The 18432-nt window shown below is 39.9% G+C and overlaps 1 protein-coding gene and 1 non-coding gene across 5 annotated transcripts in view; one reads left to right on the top strand and one right to left on the bottom strand.

Moving 5' to 3' along the window:
• Positions 1–18432, bottom strand: part of KIF15 (kinesin family member 15) — a 78880-nt gene that overhangs the window by 49959 nt on the left and 10489 nt on the right. For 3 of the 4 annotated variants that reach the window (XR_005374985.1, XM_038566698.1, XM_038566699.1), the window contains exons 2-7: positions 16748–16790; positions 16058–16241; positions 13761–13837; positions 7537–7574; positions 5112–5209; positions 2769–2948 (exon numbers count right to left, since the gene is read on the bottom strand). Coding sequence is in view for 3 of the 4 variants with exons in the window: in XM_038566698.1 (XP_038422626.1) it covers positions 2769–2948; positions 5112–5209; positions 7537–7574; positions 13761–13837; positions 16058–16241; positions 16748–16790 (620 nt within the window). In the remaining variant the exon portion in view is untranslated. Of the gene's footprint in view, positions 1–2768; positions 2949–5111; positions 5210–7536; positions 7575–13760; positions 13838–16057; positions 16242–16747; positions 16791–18432 lie in introns of those variants that run through there. The other variant, XM_038566700.1, reaches the window with a different exon arrangement.
• Positions 11111–11244, top strand: LOC119864805. Its single transcript, XR_005375291.1, has one exon. It is a non-coding gene; the product is annotated as a U4 spliceosomal RNA (small nuclear RNA).

Genomic DNA, 18432 nt, shown 5'->3' on the forward strand with positions numbered 1-18432 from the left:
TGTCTCTGCCTCTCTCTCTGTGTCTCTCATGAATAAATAAATATTTTTTTAAAATAAATAAAGATAAATAAATAAATAAATAAATAAATAAATAAATAAATAAATAAAAAGAATATAAGAGATTACCTTCTACAAGAGCAAAAATATAAGGTATATTGGGAATAAAGCTAACAAAAAAAAAAAAAAAGGTAAGACTTTTATGGTGAAAATTATTGGATTACAAGACATTAAAGACCTAAATAAATGAAGAGACATACCATGTTCACGTATAGACTCAATACTGTAAAGATGCCAATCTCTCCAAACTGGTCTAACTGCAATGCAATTCCAATCAAAATCTCAACATTATTTAAGTATGTGTATGTACGCATGTACACATACATACACATACACACACAACACACACTGGGTCACATGTAAAACCTATATCTTACATGAGAGTCACAGTTTAAGAAGTTTGAATCAGGAGATGTGTTTGAAGCTAAAAGACTAAATAAAACACACTATGATATATACATACGTATTTACACACACACACACACAAATGTTCATACAATGAATTATACAGCAATGATGTGAAACGCAACATGGATAAATTTCATAAACATTGTTGAGTTTTAAAAGGTTATAGAAGGGGGGGATCCCTGGGTGGCACAGCGGTTTAGCGCCTGCCTTTGGCCCAGGGTGCGATCCTGGAGACCCGGATCGAATCCCACGTCGGGCTCCCGGTGCATGGAGCCTGCTTCTCCCTCTGCCTGCGTCTCTGCCTCTCTCTGTGTGACTATCATAAATAAATAAACAAACAAACAAACAAACAAATAAATAAATAAATAAATAAAAGGTTATAGAAGGGGGGGATCCCTGGGTGGCTCAGCGGTTTGGCTCCTGCCTTTGGCCCAGGGCCTGATCCTGGAGTCCCGGGATCGAGTCCCACATCAGGCTCCCGACATGGAGCCTACTTCTCCCTCTGCCTATGTCTGCCTCTCTCTGTCTCTCTATCATGAATGAATAAATAAAAATCTTAAAAAAAAAAAAAAAAAGGTTATAGAAGGCTAAACACACATAATTCATTAAAACTCAAAAACAGGGATCCCTGGGTGGCGCAGTGGTTTGGCGCCTGCCTTTGGCCCAGGGCGCGATCATGGAGACTCGGGATCGAATCCCACGTCGGGCTCCCGGTGCATGGAGCCTGCTTCTCCCTCTGCCTGTGTCTCTGCCTCTCTCTCTCTCTCTCTCTCTCTCTCACTGTGTGCCTATCATAAATAAATAAAAATTTAAAAAAATTACTTCAAAAAAAAAACCCTCAAAAACAGGCAAAACCAACATTTTCAGAAAAACTAATATATGTGATTTAAAAGTGGAAGGAGGGATCCCTGGGTGGCGCAGCGGTTTAGCACCTGCCTTTGGCCCAGGGACGCGATCCTGGAGAGCCGGGATCGAATCCCACGTCGGGCTCCCTGGTGCATGGAGCCTGCTTTTCCCTCTGCCTGTTTCTCTGCCTCTCTCTCTCTCTCTGTGACTATCATAAATAAATAAGAACTAAAAAAAACATTAAAAAATTTAAAATAAATAAAAGTGGAAGGAAATGATCAGGACATTCAGGATAGTGTTTACATTTAGGAAGGAGCCAGGCACATGAGGTAGGGAAGGACACACAGATAGACAGGATAGTACTGGTGACATCTGGGTCTTGAGTTCTCTTAAGATAGTCCAAGTTCATTTTAACATTAAGCTTAGTAATTTAAATGCATGTGGCAGTATTTGGTATGTACCAAATATTACATGATAAAAAACTGTTTAAAATCAACTGGCTAGGGCACCTGGGTGGCTCAGTGTTTGAGCATTTGCCTTTGAGCATTTGGCTCGGGTCAAGATCCTGGGATCTTGGGATCGAGTCTCGAATTGGATTCCCTGCGGGGAGCCTGCTTCTCCCTCTGCCTATGTCTCCGCTTCATTCATGAATAAATAAAATCTTTAAAAAAAAAAAAAACTGGCCAGATAAAATGGGTGTATTTCGTAAATTCCTGTCAAGAGCTTTGTTTGCTCTGAGCTGAGTATTCAAAAGAGGTTGGCTTTCGGGATCTCTGGGTGGCGCAGCGGTTTGGCACCTGCCTTTGGCCCAGGGCGCAATCCTGGAGACTCGGGATTCGAATCCCACATTGGGCTCCCGGTACATGGAGCCTGCTTCTCCCTCTACCTGTGTCTCTGCCTCTCTCTCTCTCTCTCTGTGACTATAATTAATTAAATTAAATAAATAAATAAATAAATAAATAAATAAATAAATAAATAGGTTGGCTTTCGACACCTAACAAGTAAACAAAGGTAGAAAATAAAGGAAAGAGAACAGCCAGCTGGTTTAAAAAGCAGCAATCCCAGAAGATCCTCAAAGGGGCAGCTCCCAGGAAGAACCACCGAAGAAATACCACACTAACAAACTGTGCTCTGTCCCTACCCTCCAGCCATGAGTTACAGGGTGCCTGACTGGAATGAATGGCACCAAAATAATGCAAAATCAAGAGGCTCAAAAAAAAAAAAACAAAAAAAAAAACAAAAAAAAAATAACAAAAACAAAATCAAGAGGCTCAAAGTTCTATTTTAACTAAGGAAAAATCTATAAAACAGTCATATTCTTTTTTCTTCTCGTGAACATTCTATGTCATGCCTTTGTAAAATTATATTTAATGTTCAATTCTTGCTTGTTTTGAGATCAAGGTGCTTTTCACAGCATACAATGTTGGTTATAGATCAAATTGCTCAGGGTAGGATACCTGATAGGCTTCAGCAGCTGAGGTCACTGCCTGCTCCACTGCACCAACAACAAAGACTCCCTTCTTGATGTGCTCCCTTAAGTACAGACCAGCTGATGCAGAGTCCAGTAGGTCATAGATCTGCTCATTGTAGATTTCAATAAAGGAGCATTTACAAAGGAAACTCTTTCCAGCTCCAGCCTGGAAAGTAAAAGCTTGTTTAGACACACTCTTTTCATGAGTTCATCCCTATCTTTTATGAGCATCACCCTTTCATGTGCCTAGTAAGGTGTATATTTCCTAAAACGTTATCCCTTACACAATACAAGGTACCTGGGCAGCCCTGGTGGTGCAGCAGTTTAGCGCCACCTGCAGCCCAGGGTGTGATCCTAGAGACCCGGGATTGAGTCCCTCGTCAGGCTTCCTGCATGGAGCCTGCTTCTCCCTCTGCCTCTCACTCTCTCTCTCTGAAAGAAAAAAAAAAAAAAAGGTACCTAAAAGCCAGTTAAAAATCTAGGTAAAAAAAAAAAAAAAAAAAAAAAAAATCCTAGGTAACTGGATGTAACATTGTTACATCTTAAGGCAGCACCAAACTGATCCCAGGAGGCCTAGGTCTCCAGAGGCGACTTAGAAGCAAGACAGGGAGGTGGGCAGTCGAGATGGGCAATTCCACCTTCTTAAACTGAGGTATCACTGACATACAACATCATATTAGTTTCAGGTGTACAACATACTGATTCAATACATATGTTGAGAAAGAATTGCCATAAGCCTAGTTAACACCTATCACAGTACAGCTACAAATTTTTTCCTTGTGATAAGAGTAATTCCATTTTTATCTGTCATATACTATACTTCCTTGGAAAGTTTTACTTGAAACAAGGGTTATATTCTTTAAAAGGCTAAATATTGATCTCAAAATGCTCTCTCTAGGATTTTTAACCACAGGAATGCAGGGTGCTAAACTTCTTTCACTGGTACCCAAGGTGCATGTCTAACAGCAAAGGTGATGGATAGTTTCTGCAAAGGAGCAAATGGTGAGCCAATGTTATATATCGTTCTCCTTGGTACACAGGGAATGGAACATGTTACACTAAGGGCTCCCAAACATGGAATTCACCAAGCTAAATAAGCACAATCATGAGGAAAGCCCAACCTGAGAGCCAAGGAAAGAGGGAAGGGCGGCCCCAGTGGCACAGAGGTTTGGCACTGCCTGCAGCCCGGGGTGTGATCCTGGAGACCTGGGATCGAGTCCCATGTCAGGCTCCCTGCGTGGAGCCTGCTTCTCCCTCTGCCTGTGTCTCTCCCTTTCTCTGTGTCTCTATGAATAAATAAAAATCTTAAAAAAAAAGAGGGAAGCCCACATCACCAGGATGACAGAGTCATATCATGTATGAAACAAGCAAATTGAGGACCCTGGGTGACTTAGAGGTTTAGTGCCTGCCTTCGGGCATGCAAAGGCATGATCCTGGAGTCCCAGGATCGAGTCCCACATCAGGCTCTCTTCATGGAGCCTGCTTCTCCCTCTGGCTGTGTCTCTGCTTCCTCTCTCTCTGTGTCTCTCATGAATAAATAAATAAAATCTTTAAAAATAAAATAAAAAAAAAGAGAATCCACCACACTATTTAAACAAACAAAAAAAGAAATAAGCAAATTATGGTCAGGTGGTAGAAAGTGCTACTGAGGAGGCAAAGGATGGGCCTATCACTATGGGGCACCCTGAGGATCTAGGGACACCTGCAATCAACTATGAACCTATGTGAAGGTAGGTGACAGGGCTTAATGAATCTGTTATCCTCAGTTAAGATTTTCTTTACACTTTCTCTCTTGAAAAATCTGAGAGCCTAAGAAGTACTACATTCTTCTTTTATTCTGAGTTCACAGAGGATGCAAGATTTAGAAACTAAAAATTTTTAGTAAAAATTAAAAACCTGGGACGCCTGGGTGGCTCAGCAGTTTAGCACCTGCCTTTGGCCCAGGGCGTGATCCTGGAGTTCCCGGATCGAGTCCCACATCAGGTTTCTTGCATAGAGCCTGCTTCTCCCTCTGCCTATGTCTCTGCCTCTCTCCTTCTCTCTGTGGGTCTCTCATGAATAAATAAAATCCTTAAAAAATAAAAAATTCCATGGGGCATCTGGATAGCTCAATCTGTTTAGCATCTGATACCTAAAAAAACAAACAAACAAACAACCTCAGAATCCTTCATTTTTTCTTAAGAACTGAGAAGGTTTTTCCTATGCCACACTCGCCTATCCACATTGTAGGGTATCATCTATAACCCTCTATGTTATGAGATAATTATTAGCAGCTAACTGCTCAAACCTAGAATTTCACAGAACCACTTTATTTTTTGACAAGTTTTACCTTCTCTTTTTCACGATCAATTAAGGAAAACAAATATTCAAAACTTCGTGGGATTACTCCTCTCAGGTTATGAGAAAAATGATCAGATTCAGATGGTCCTAAAGAAAAGGAAAAAAAAATACATATGTAGCTATTCATCTTTATTCCATAACAGTCCTTCAAAATGGCAATACTGAAAGGAAATTTATACAGAAGATGACACATTGTATAAACAATTCCTTCTTCGTACCCCCAAACAATTTAAATTTTAGTCTGAGAAATGGAACAGAACTTGCCTATCAATGGGACTGAAGGAAGGACCCATAGTAGCCACTAAAGCTGTTTTGATGTGCTACAACCTGGAATATTTTAAATGGCACTTGAAGGGGCATCTGGGTGGCACAGTCAGATGAGTCTCCGACTCTTGGTTTCAGCTCAGGTCATAATCTCGGGGTTCTGGGATCGAGCCATGCATTGGGCTCCATGCTCAGCAAGAAGGCTGTTTGCGATTCTTTCTCTCTGCCCCTCCCCCACACCCCTGCACTGACTCTTTCTCTAAAATAAATCTTTAAAAAAAAATGGCCCTTGTAAACGGTACCTAAAATATACATATATAAAGGAGCTGGAAAACCGCAAGTAAATAAACAAAGATGACAAATAATAGAAGAGTATGCAGATAATTTTATAACATCTTCCATTAAATAATATACAAAGATATTCAGCATATTCTTTACAGTTATCTTCATCATCTCCTGTCTCCTCTATGCCTCAGCTCCTCATCCTACTTCTATTCTAGCCCTTCCTAGTCTATTCCATTCATCCGCTTGAGTAATCCTTTTAATTATACATCACATCATGTAGTTTAAAAAAAAACAACCACATTCCAATGACTTCACATCCCACTCACAAAATCCCAAATTTCTCCTATGTCCTACATGACCTGGCCTCAAGGTATAACTGCAATTTCCCTCCCTACTAGCCCCTTATTCTGGAAACTCCTTTAGTCCCATGGGTTTTTTTTTGTTGTTCTTTGAACACTCTTGAGCATGTTCCCAACTCAGAGCCTACTTCCTGGAAGATCAGAGTCTCACGGTTCCTTCTTATTTCACTCAGTAACACTCTTTCTGACTACAACTCACAATTCAGAAATCATTAAAAAAAAAAAAAAAAAAAGACAACCGAAATTCAACCACAAGAAAATAAAAAACTTGAGCAAAAGAAAAAACCTTAACTGAAAAGACAAATGAAAAACCTAAAAAAAAATTTGTTATCTATAAACAGAAAGGGCTAACAGGTTAACCTATTTTATAAAAAATCCCCACGAGTGAGTAGGAAAAAGACAAACTAATTTTTTAAATGGGAGAAAAAAAGCTTGAATGGCCTTTTTACAGAGAGGCTGTTCAAATGTCCAATAAATACATGAAAGGTGCTCAGCTGTCTACAGACATCAGGGAACTGCAAACAAAAACAAAGTGAGATAATACTACACGTACTGCAGAATGGCTAAAATTTTAATATCTGATAATAACACCAAAAAAGGATGGGAGTTCAGAGAACTTCCATATCTATCATGACACTATCTACTAAAGCTAATATACATGGATCTATGATTCAGCAATTCCACTCCTGGATATGTATCCAACAGAAATGAACTTTACAAAACACATACAAGAAAAAGCGGTCATGGTCTCATTATTCATTCATACAGTCTAAATCGGAGATAGTCCAAATGTCTATCAGCACTAGAGTGGAAAACGTGGCATATCCATACAATAACACATTACACAGAAATGACATGCAACAACACCGGTGATAATGCTGAGAGGAAGAACTCAGATATAAAAGAGTATATACAGTAAAACTTCATTTGCAGAAGTTTAAAAACAAGCAAACTAATGATGACAGAGAAGTGAGAGTAATATATACTTCAGGGGAAGGAGGTAAGGTAGTTACTGACTGGGAATCTTGATCTGGGTGGTAATGATACAGATTTATAAATATATAAAAAGTCATTAAATCCAATTAAAAAACTATGGAGCATCTACTCTGTGCTGAGCATTGACTAGGAACATAGGTGCAAACATGGACTTTGCTATCATAGAATTTACAATCTAACAGAAGCCTGGGAAATACCCCTACTTTTATGAGGTCAGAATTGTATACAGAAAGTATGCCTTCTCCCAAAATGTACTAGGTGCCTAGGTGCTATCATTGCAGAAAGAGTAAATTAAGAGTAAATTAAGGAAATAAGGGGATTCCTGGGTGGCTCAGCGATTCAGCGCCTGCCTTTGGCCCAGGCATGATCCTGGAGTCCTGGGATGGAGTCCTGTGTCAGGCTCCAGGCATGGAGCCTGCTTCTCCCTCTGCCTGTCTCTCTCTATATCATGAATAAATAAATAAAATCTTAAAAAAAAATTAAGGAAATAATAATCTTTCATTCACTTACCCATCATTGTAAATGTTTTCCCTGAGCCTGTTTGTCCACTGTAAAAACAAATGTTTTATACATTATTTTTACACATGAAACTTAAAAGGCTACCCTCCTATTTTATTTTATTTTATTTTTACTTTTTTTACCCTCCTATTTTAATATGGTCTACCAGTGTACAAATTTTTCCCACAAAAATCTTATTTTTCTTTTTCCTTTTTTTTTTTATTTTTCTTTTTAAAAATTATATTAGGTAGGGGAGCCTGCCTGTCAGTAGAGCATGCAACTCTTGATCTCAGGATGATGAGTTCAAGCCCCATGTTGAGCAGAGAACTTACTTAAAAAAAAAAAAAAAAAAAAATGGAGCACTTGGGTGGCTCAGTTGATTAATAAGCATCTGACAGTGGTTCAGGTCATGGTCTCGCGTTCTGGGATCACGCTGGGTCATGGGTTCCCCACTTAGTGGGGAGTCTGCTTCTCCCTCTCCACTTGTGCTCACTCTGTCTCTCCCAAATAAACAAAATATTTTTAAAATTATATTACATAAGTGAATGAATGATTCATTTTCTTTCTCTCCTACACTGTTAATTATCTGGTAATGCAGGGCACCTGAGTGGCTTAGTGGGCTAAGCACCTACCTTAGGCTCAGGTCATGATCCCAGAGTCCTGGTATCAAGCCCCACATCAATCTCCCTGCCACTCCCTCTCCCACTCCCCCTACTTGTGCACTCGCACTGTCAAATAAATAAATAAAATCTTTTTTTTTTTATTTAATTTACGATAGGCACACAGAGAGAGAGAGAGAGGCAGAGACACAGGCAGAGGGAGAAGCAGGCTCCATGCACCAGCAGCCCTGACGTCGGATTCGATCCCAGGTCTCCAGGATCGTGCCCTGGGCCAAAGGCAGGTGCCAAACCGCTGCGCCACCTAGGAATCCCTAAATAAATAAAATCTTTAAAAATAATTGTCTGGTAATGCTTCAGGATTTTTTTTTAAGGTTTTATTTATTTATTCATGAGAGACAGAGAGAGAGAGAGAGAGAAGCAGAGACACAGGCAGAGGGAGAAGCAGGCTTCATGCAGGGAGCCCGAAGTGGGACTCGATCCCAGGTCTCCAGGATCAGGCCGTGGGCTGAAGGTGGCGCTAAACTGCTGAGCCACCAGGGCTGCCCCAATGCTTCAGGATTATACAAACACAGACATCAGAGTTTTCATTTTTATTTACAAAACTGAAATGATGCTCCTCATTACTCCTCTGCAATCTGTTTTGTCCTTTAATTTTATCTCAGATATTTTTCTAAGCCAGTAAATAGAAGTCTACCTCATTATTTTTAATAGATACATTGTATTCCATGCATGTATAATTCATTTAACCAGAAGCAACTGAATTTTGTTTCCAGTTATTCTAAATAATTTACCAATTTCTTTCCTAAATTCTGCCATTAAAGATACTACAATGATACTAAAATGCCTTCGTTTAAAAATAAAGCAAGGACAGCCCAGATGACTCAGCAGTTTAGCGCCACCTTCAGCCCAGGGTGTGATCCTGGAGACCCGGGACCAAGTCCCATGTCAGTCTCCCTGCATGGAGCCTGCTTTTCCCTCTGCCTGTGTCTCTGCTTCTCTCTGTGTGTCTCTCATGAATAAATGAATAAAATCTTTAAAAAATTAAAATTAAAATAAAGCAATTCAGGGTAGCCCGGGTGGCTCAGCGGTTTAACGCCACCTTCAGCCGAGGACGTGATCCTGGAGACCTGGGATGAGTCCCAAGTCGGGCCCCCTGCATGGAGCCTGCTTCTTCCTCTGCCTGTATCTCTGTGTCTCTCTGTTTCTCTCATGAATAAATAAATAAAATCTTTAAAAATAAAAAATAAAGCAATTTAAAAATTCCTCAGGCTATAGGCCTGATTTTATATGTAGGCCATATCTTCTCCATTATGCCAAGAAACAAGAGTAACAACTAAAAATAAAAATGCTTATGTTAAAAATAGATGTCCATCAGGGTGTGAAATGTCTTTAGCTTGGATTCACAGCACAAACACAAAAAAATTTTGAATTCAGTTTTTGTTTAAATGCCCCAGAAGATAAAACAAAACAAACAAAAAACCCAGTATGATCTACTATTTATTTAATACCTCTTCCCTTTAGAACTAGAAAAAAAGGTCTTTAGTAACTCAGAAAGAGAAATGGTTACTCTTGAGTCTCCTACTTGGGAGTGAAAGGGACACTATCAATAATGCCATAGAATTGGGACTATCTCCCTCTGCCTGTGTCTCTGCCTCTCTCTCTCACTGTCTGCCTATCATAAATAAATAATAATTAAAAAAAAAAAAAAAAAGGATTGGGACTATCTTAGGTAAACCAGAAAGTATGTTCCCCAACCAATAATCCACACACTCATTCCTCTCTAAGCATTTGTCATTTCTACCTTTTTCTGACGAAAGCAACTTTCATTAAGTTAGTAGTGAATATGTCACAAATTAAACATAATTAGGATACCTACAAAGCCTTCAAAGATAACAGTTGTAAATATAATATAATCTCTGGTAACTGTGGCTGTTTCAAATTCATTTTTGAACTTTACCACTCAAAATATTCTGTGAAAAAAATCTTTTATTCTCTTGAGAAGACAGATGAGAAAATGGGCATCTGCCTCACCATTAAAGAGAAAATATTTAGTTTCCCTGAACTGAAAAGTGAAGGCAAATTTTCAAGGATGTATATGCAATATGAGCCTAAAGTTTACACTTTTTAATGTTTTTTATTTTCTTGTGCCTTGAGCCAATTATCAACAAAACAAGAGCACACAAAAAGGATCAGCCGCTTAAATGTCTTATGTAATTCACTACATTCTGTTAAAAAGCTCTAGTTCTAAATAAAATTTGAAAGGCTACTTCTAAGAAAGAAAAAATTATACTAATTATATCCCTATTTGTGAAATATATCTGAAATACTACTAAAATTTACATTGTATAATTAATCGGCAAGGTCACAATGTTTTTTGGACCTCCATGTTACATTCCAACATTAAATCAATAGCAGTATTTCAAGACTACCAACATTTAGAAATTCAGGATAAAAAAAAAAAAAGAAAAGAAAAATTCAGGATCATGACTCACTTTAAGTATACATTTGGAAAACAATTTGGCAGTTTCTCATAAGGCTAATCACAGACTTACCATATGGTCCAGCAATTGCATTCCTACACACTTACTCAAACGATTTGAAAATTTATGTTCACACAAAAAACAATATTCAAACATTTGTAACAACTTATTCATAATCGGGCAGCCTGGGTGGCTCAGAGGTTTAGCGTCACCTTTAGCCCAGGGCCTAATCCTGGAGACCCAGGATCGAGTCCCACGTGAGGCTCCCTGCATGGAGCCTGCTTCTCCCTCTACCTATGTCTCTGCCTCTGTCTCTCTCTTCTCTTCTCCCTCTACCTGTGTCTCTGCTCCTCTCTCTCTTTCTGAATGTCTCTCATGTATAAATAAAATCTTAAAAAAAAATGTATTCATAATCACTAAAAACCGGAAGCAACTAAGATATCCTTTCACAGGGAAATGGATAGACAGATTATGATACATCTATACAGCTTTGCACAGTGGCAGTATCATAGCCAATGAGGTTTATCTGAGGTGTGATTATTGGTAATTGAAAACTTTTCCCAATATCCCACCGTGACATGATACATACATACACACAATAAAATACTATTTAGAGAAATAAAAAAAGGAAAAAAGTTATTGATGCATGAAACAACACAGGCACATCCTAAATGCATTTTCACTAAGAGAAAACAGCCAGATCCAAAAGGGTATATATTGTAGGATTTCATTATAATGACACTGGAAAAGGTACAACTAAAGGAATGGAAAATATATTAGTGTACCCTAGATACCAGGGGTTAGGCGAAAGGAGAGTGGCTGGTTATAAGCGGAACAAATGGGAAACTTTTAAGGTGAAGGACCTGTCCTCTTCAGTGCTGGAGTGGTAAATATATGACCCTCTGCATCTGTCAAAATACTATGTTACCTGTGTATCACAAAGGGTGAACTTCCAGGAATGCAAACTAAAAAATAAGCAAAACACATCAAACACAGGATGCCTGGATGGCTCAGCAGTTGAGCACCTGCCTTTGTCCCAGGGTGTGATCCTGGAGTCCCAGGACTGAGTCCAACATCAGGCTCCCTGCATGGAGCCTGCTTCTCTCAATCTCTCTGTATCTCTCATGAAAAAATAAATAAAATCTTAAAAAAAAAAAAAAAAAAAAAACCCACAGCAAACAGGATGTTGGCGGTCCCAGGATGGAACCCACTTAACTACATTACAAGTGTGTGACATAACTGCACTGAAGTGGTGGGCAGCAAAGAAGCTGACCTAAGTAACTCTAGAAATGGAGGTTTTGACTGGAATTTGTAAGGCAAAACACACACACACAAACTGTACATTAACACTGTACTTGTTTGTTTTTAAAGATTTTATTTATTTATTCATGAGGGACACAGAGAGAGAGAGAGGCAGAGACACAGACAGAGGGAGAAGCAGGCTCCATGCAGGGAGCCCCATGTGGGACTTGATTCCTGGACCCCAGGATCATGCTCTGAGCCGAAGGCAGACACCCAACCGCTGAGCCACCCGAGGCGTCCCAACACTGCACTTGTTTATAAATTTGTTTCTCAGGAAATATAGATAACAATTATGAAAGAGCCTTATGTGTATATTGAGGTTGAACAAATAAGCAAAGGGATGATAGAAAGTGGGAGCCAGGGTTCTCACTGCCAGCAAGCAAGTTACAGATAAAAAACAAAGGTTAGAACAAACCCATGTGGATTCTAAACCCTGATTAGAGTCAGAGACATAAGCATGAACTCATGCTTAGCTTAATGTGTATACAAATGGATGCATACAGAAACATTACAGATATGTCCTGTATATATGACTTAGTATATACACATATAACACCTAGCTGTCTGCTGAGAAGACCTAGAAGTAAGGACACTCCAGGAACAATCAATAAACACACCTAGTGCCCACATTTTAGTTTCTAAATACTATTCTCCAATAAAAGGAACCAGGGCTCCTTGGCAAAATGGCTGAGTCTAGGCTTAGGGCAAGGAAAATACAGATGAGCCAGGAGCAGCCTGTAGCATCATAAAGTAAGGAAGTGCTCAAGCAAAAGCATGTGACATTTCAAAGGGACACAGAAACCAACCTCAAATCGCTCCTAATGGCCAGGCAATATGAACAATAAGATAAAAATAATTTATTGGACTATAAGTAGAATTAAATAAATGGGGGAGAAGAGACAAATGTTCTTCACAGAAGAATTCCAAATAATTCTCTCCAGGAGGTGGAGTTTAAAATCCCCTCCATCGGGGATCTCTGGGTGGTGCAGCAGTTTAGCACCTGCCTTTGGCCCAGGGCGCGATCCTGGAGACCTGGGATCGAATCCCACATCGGGCTCCCGGTGCATGGAGCCTGCTTCTCCTCTGCCTATGTCTCTGCCTCTCTCTCTCTGTGTGTGACTATCATAAATAAATAAAAATTTTAAATAAATAAATAAGTAAATAAGTAAATAAATAAATAAATAAATAAAATCCCCTCCATCTTGATTATCCAGGTGGGGCCAATTTAATCACACATATCTAAAATTAGGGAACATGGGCAACAGGGGTGGCTCAGCGGTTTAGCGCCACCTTCTGCCCAAGGTGTGATCCTGGAGACCTGGAATCGAGTCCTATGTCCGGTTCCCAGCATGGAGCCTGCTTCTCCCTCTGCCTGTGTCTCTGCCTCTCTCTCTCTCTGTGCCTCTCATGAATAAATAAATAAAATCTTAATTAATTAATTAATTAATTAATTAATTAAAATTAAATAAGGGAACATGTCCCAGCCATTGTCAGAGGGAGAAGTGATTAAGGAAGAAGAGTCAGAGGGTTGCATGTTGTTGGCTTCAAAGATAAAGAGAGCTGTAGCCAAGCAATTTGAGTTGCCTCTAAAAGTTGGAGAAGGGAAGGAAATGGAATTCTCCCCCAGAGCCTCCAGAAAGGGACACAGCCCTGCCAACACTTTTATTATAGCTCAGGAGACTCATGTCAGACTTCAGACGTACAGAACTGAAAGATAATAAATTTGTATTGTTTCAAACCACTAAGTTTGTGGTAATTGATTACAACAGCCATAGGAAATGAACAGAAGCACTTACTATTGTATCTTTGTATAAGGACATAGCCAGGAACTTACTATGCAAAGATGGTACCATTATAACCGCTCATGCAAGATTCCACAATGCCCTTGGCCACAGTTGAGAACACAGACTCCTACAAATGTAAACATCAACCATTTTAACATTTCATAGAAATGAAAACATTTTTCTTAAACTACATTCTAAAACAGAATAAAAATAGTGCTTAAATTTTTCAACGCTTGTGATAATGTGAAAATTACAATCACAATAGAAAAAAGGCTAAAATACCTAAAATGAAAAACATTAGACAATTATGTCCACTAAGCTCATATACAATTATAGATTTAAAGCTTATATCTAGGGACACCTGGGTGGCTCAGCAGTTATACGTCTGCCTTCGGCTCAGGGCGTCATCCTGGAATCCCAGGATCAAGTCCCGTATCAGGCTCCCTGCATGGAGCCTGCTTCTCCCTCTGCCTATGTCTCTGCCTCTCTCTCTGTGTCTCTCATGAATAAATAAATAAAATCTTAAAAAAAAAATAAAGAAATAAAAAATAAAGCTTATATCTACAATTTACACAGAATTTTGTTCAGCACGTTGCATGCTAATATTATACTCGTCTTTGCATCAAATACATAGCTGGAAGAGAGAGGGAGAGGGAGAATCAGGCTCCCTGCTGAGCTGAGAGCCCAACGTAGCACTCTTGATCCCAAGACCCTGGAATCATGACCTGAGCCAAAGGCAGATGCTTAACCAACTGAGCCACCCAGATGACCTGACTACTAGAAAATTTTAAATTATATGTGACTAACTTTATATTTCCATTGACCATCCATGTCCTAAACGAAAAAAGATCTAAAGATTTAGATATCTCACCCAAAAATACCCATGGGTGTAAGGGAATAATCAAGATCTATGATATCCAATACAGTAGCCATTAGCCATCATGTGGCTATTTAAATTCAAAGAAATTAAAATTAAATAAAATGTAAAAGTCAGGTCCTTAGATGCAGTAGCCACATTTCAAGTGCTCAATAGCCACATGCAGTTAATGTCTCTGAAAAACTAAACTTTAGATTTTCTTTAAGCTTCATAAATTCAAACTTAAGTAGCCACATGTGACTAGAGGCTACTGTAATGGACAGCACAGATATAGAACATTTCCCTTTTTTTAACTGATTTATTTTTTGAAACATTTTTTTTAATTTCTTATTTATTCAGAGGCGGGGGGGGGGGGGGGCAGGCAGAGAGGCAGAGACACAGGCAGAAGGAGAAGCAGGCTCCATGCAGGAAGCTCTATGTGGGACTTGATCCAGGGTCTCCAGGATCACACCCCAGGCTGCAGGCGGCGCTAAACCACTGAGCCACCGGGGCTGCCCTGAACATTTCCCTCATTAAAGAAAGTTCTAACAGATAGTGCTAACTAGATCTTAACTAAATTGCCCTTAATTAGAAATAGCTACTGACATCATAGTAATCTTAAACCTGTTACTCTCTTCTATGGTTTGAATATTTATGTCCTTCCCAAAATTTGTATGTTGAAACACTAATCCCCAATGTGATAGTATTTGGAGATGGGGCTTTTGGAAGATAAGGTCAAAAGGTAGAGCCCTCATGATGGGAGTAGTGCCTTTCTGACATTCTAAGAGACGAGAAGAATTTGTTTTCTCTCTCCCTCTACAGTGAGAAGGTAACTGTGGCAAGCCAGGAAGCAGGTCCTTACCAGACACTGGGTATCCTAGCCTGGATCTTAGAATTCCCAACCTCCAGAATAGTAAGAAATAAATGTTTGCTGTTTAAGTCACTTAGTTTTTGATATTTTTGTTATAGCAGCCACAACTAAGATACTCTCCCCTCAACTAGGAAGTTCAACTATACTTATCAATCATCCAAGCGGCTCTGAAAAATACACCTCCACTAACCTCTATCACTGAATGGTGAGTGAAAGTAAAGCGAGTTTGTCCCAAAGCTGATGCATGACTCTTGAAGACACTGAGCCTTCCAGGACCCCTGCCCTTTATCAGTGCATATCAGGGGCTAGGGGACATGAAGCTGGAGAAGCCCTTGCTTTGGGCCTCACTGCCCCTATCCTGGATGCGGTGCGAAATGAAAAGGAGCAAAGGAAGTGTTGAAAAAAAAAAAAAAAAGAGCAGGTTTGTCATTCTGGCACAAAGTTTGATGAAGGAAGAAAAATAATAAAATTAAGTTTAAAATATTTTAAAATATATTAAATCTAAATATTTATATAAAATGTTTGAGTGTCCTTATCTGAAATCAAACCAAAGAAACCAGAAATGAAATCCTCACAAATAACAGAATCTTATCCAAATGGAGTTTCCAAAATTATCATACCTGAGTGGTTTGCATGTCTGCAACATGATCAAATGTGAAGGTCTTGGGCTCAGGGTTGGAGTGTAGCCGGAGAGTGGTAGAGGAAAGCACAGATAAGCATAAGTTTTGCTCTCCATCAGCTGATCCAGAACCTTCTGTAAGTGGACGAATTCGCACAAAAACTTTGATGGCATCACCTTCATTACTAAAGACAAAAAATGTTCCAGCCTAAGTTTAGTGGGGGAAAACTAAAAAGGGATCTGAGTTTCATATTGCCTCTAATGTTTCCATACTGAGTTTCCCCAACAAAGCCCCAAATCTACCCACTTACATTTACTTCTTCTAAAAGAGTCTCACATGACTCACACCCTTTACAGATTTGTTTCATAATACTCATCTTCATAAGCTTTTATTTGAAATCAGCTCAAAGGGAGTTGATTCCATGGAGCTTCAGGCACTGCTTGTCTGATTTCCTTCTTAGTAGCAGTAATAAATCACCCCCAAGGAAGAACGGTTACCAATTCCATCTTTTAGCCTCAAAGGTGAGAGGATGGGTGAAGTTTTGGGGAGGAAGTGTGAGGTTTCCAGATTTCCAGGTAGCTGAGGACCAAGCTTAATTCTGAAACAAGTACCCCTTACTGTGCTAAATGGTTGTTTCAGGAATACTATATCCCTAATTCTTTTGGTCTCATCAACGATATTTTTCCTTACCTTGTTTGGTTAGACTGACAATTTGTCACGTTGCGTAACTCAGCTAGAAAAAAAAACAAGAAGTTACTATAGGCATTTAAAATTGTACTATAAAAATCTCATTCTTATCTAGCCTGATCTTCTGTTGCTGACAACTCCTGTCTCCTCAGCTCCCTGACCTCTTGACAGCAGGGCACTCCAGGGCCCAGGCTTGATCTTCCTTCTATTCTATCTGCATCCACTCAGTTGGTGATGACACCCAAGCTCATGGTTTTAAATGCTAAGCATATGTTGGTGAGTCTCAAATTTAAACCTCCCTGGACCACTTTAAGCACTAGACCCTCAAATCTAACTTCCTACCTGACATTTCCAATTGGATGCCCCATGGTCAATGTCTCAATGTCCAAAACTGAACAACTGATCACCCTACTCCCACCCCAAACATGCTTCTCCCAACTCAATTAATGACAATTCCATCTTTCTTTGTCTTTCTCTCTCCTTTTTTCTTTAAGATTTATTTACTTGAGAAAGAGAGAGAGAGAAAGAGTGAGCTACCAGCAGGGAGGGACAGGGGAGAGGGAGAGAAAGTCTTAAACAGACTCCTTGCTGACCAAGGAGCCTGACACAGGGCTCGATCTCAGGACCCTAAGATCATGACCAAAAGCTGAAACCAAGAGCTGGACACTTAACTGACGTGCCACCCAGGCATCCAGAAAACTCCATCCCTCTAGTTGCTCAGGCCAAATTTTGGGAGTCAGCTCTGACCCCTTTCTTTCTCATACTTCATATCCAACCTGTTAGCCAATCTTTGGCTCTACCTTCAACACATCCAGAATCCTACAACTTCAGGTCAAATCCACTGCTATGGAATCAAGCCAGCAACACCCCTTATTTGAGTTATGACAACAGTCTCCTGCTTCTCTTACTCTCTCCCTCATCCCCAGAGTCCCACCTGTTATCAACCCAGAAGGGAGAATGATTTTGTTAAAAAAGAACTCAGACATCAACTTCCAGCATGACCACATGAGGAACTCCATTGACCCACTGCCCAGGAAAACTGGTGAAATAAAAAAACAAAACAAAACAACAAACACTTAAGCTCTCTAGAACCAGCCATAAAGGTAAATAGCCAAATGAAAAAACACCTAGTCAAGAAGATCTATGAAAATTCCACAACAAATGTGAGAGTCTATGGTACTTGAACCAAGATCACTCCCTCTTTTCCAGCTCAGCAAGTTGGGTGACTACTCCAAACAGCACAGCCAAGAACACAGACATTCTCCCCCCGCTCCCCTCAGCTCCCATTTGGAGGGTTTTCTTTCCAGGAACAGGTGATCAGTTTCTCATTCCACCTCCAGCCAGCTGCCTGTTGCTGAAGCTAAATCCCAAAAAATATGGTTGAGAGGTGGGATTCCCTTCTCCCACCCAGCCTCCACTTGTAGAATGAGACTGTACCTTGGACATAGTGTACTGAAAACACTGGTACTCTGATCTACCCTTGGTCAGGCTCATGAGGCAATAAGTGGTTCTCCACTAGGAGAGGGAAGTCAAGGGAATGCCAGGCTGCACATACACACACACATTCACTCCCCAACACTCAGCAACCAGAGCAGAGGCATCACTCTGAAAGAAGACTGTCATTGTCTCCATCCCCAGCTCCAGAGCCGAGGATCAGAGATCTTGCCTCAGGGAAAACAGACCACAAA

The sequence above is a fragment of the Canis lupus genome, chromosome 20 (assembly GCF_011100685.1).
Source record: "Canis lupus familiaris isolate Mischka breed German Shepherd chromosome 20, alternate assembly UU_Cfam_GSD_1.0, whole genome shotgun sequence".
NCBI lineage: Eukaryota > Metazoa > Chordata > Mammalia > Carnivora > Canidae > Canis > Canis lupus.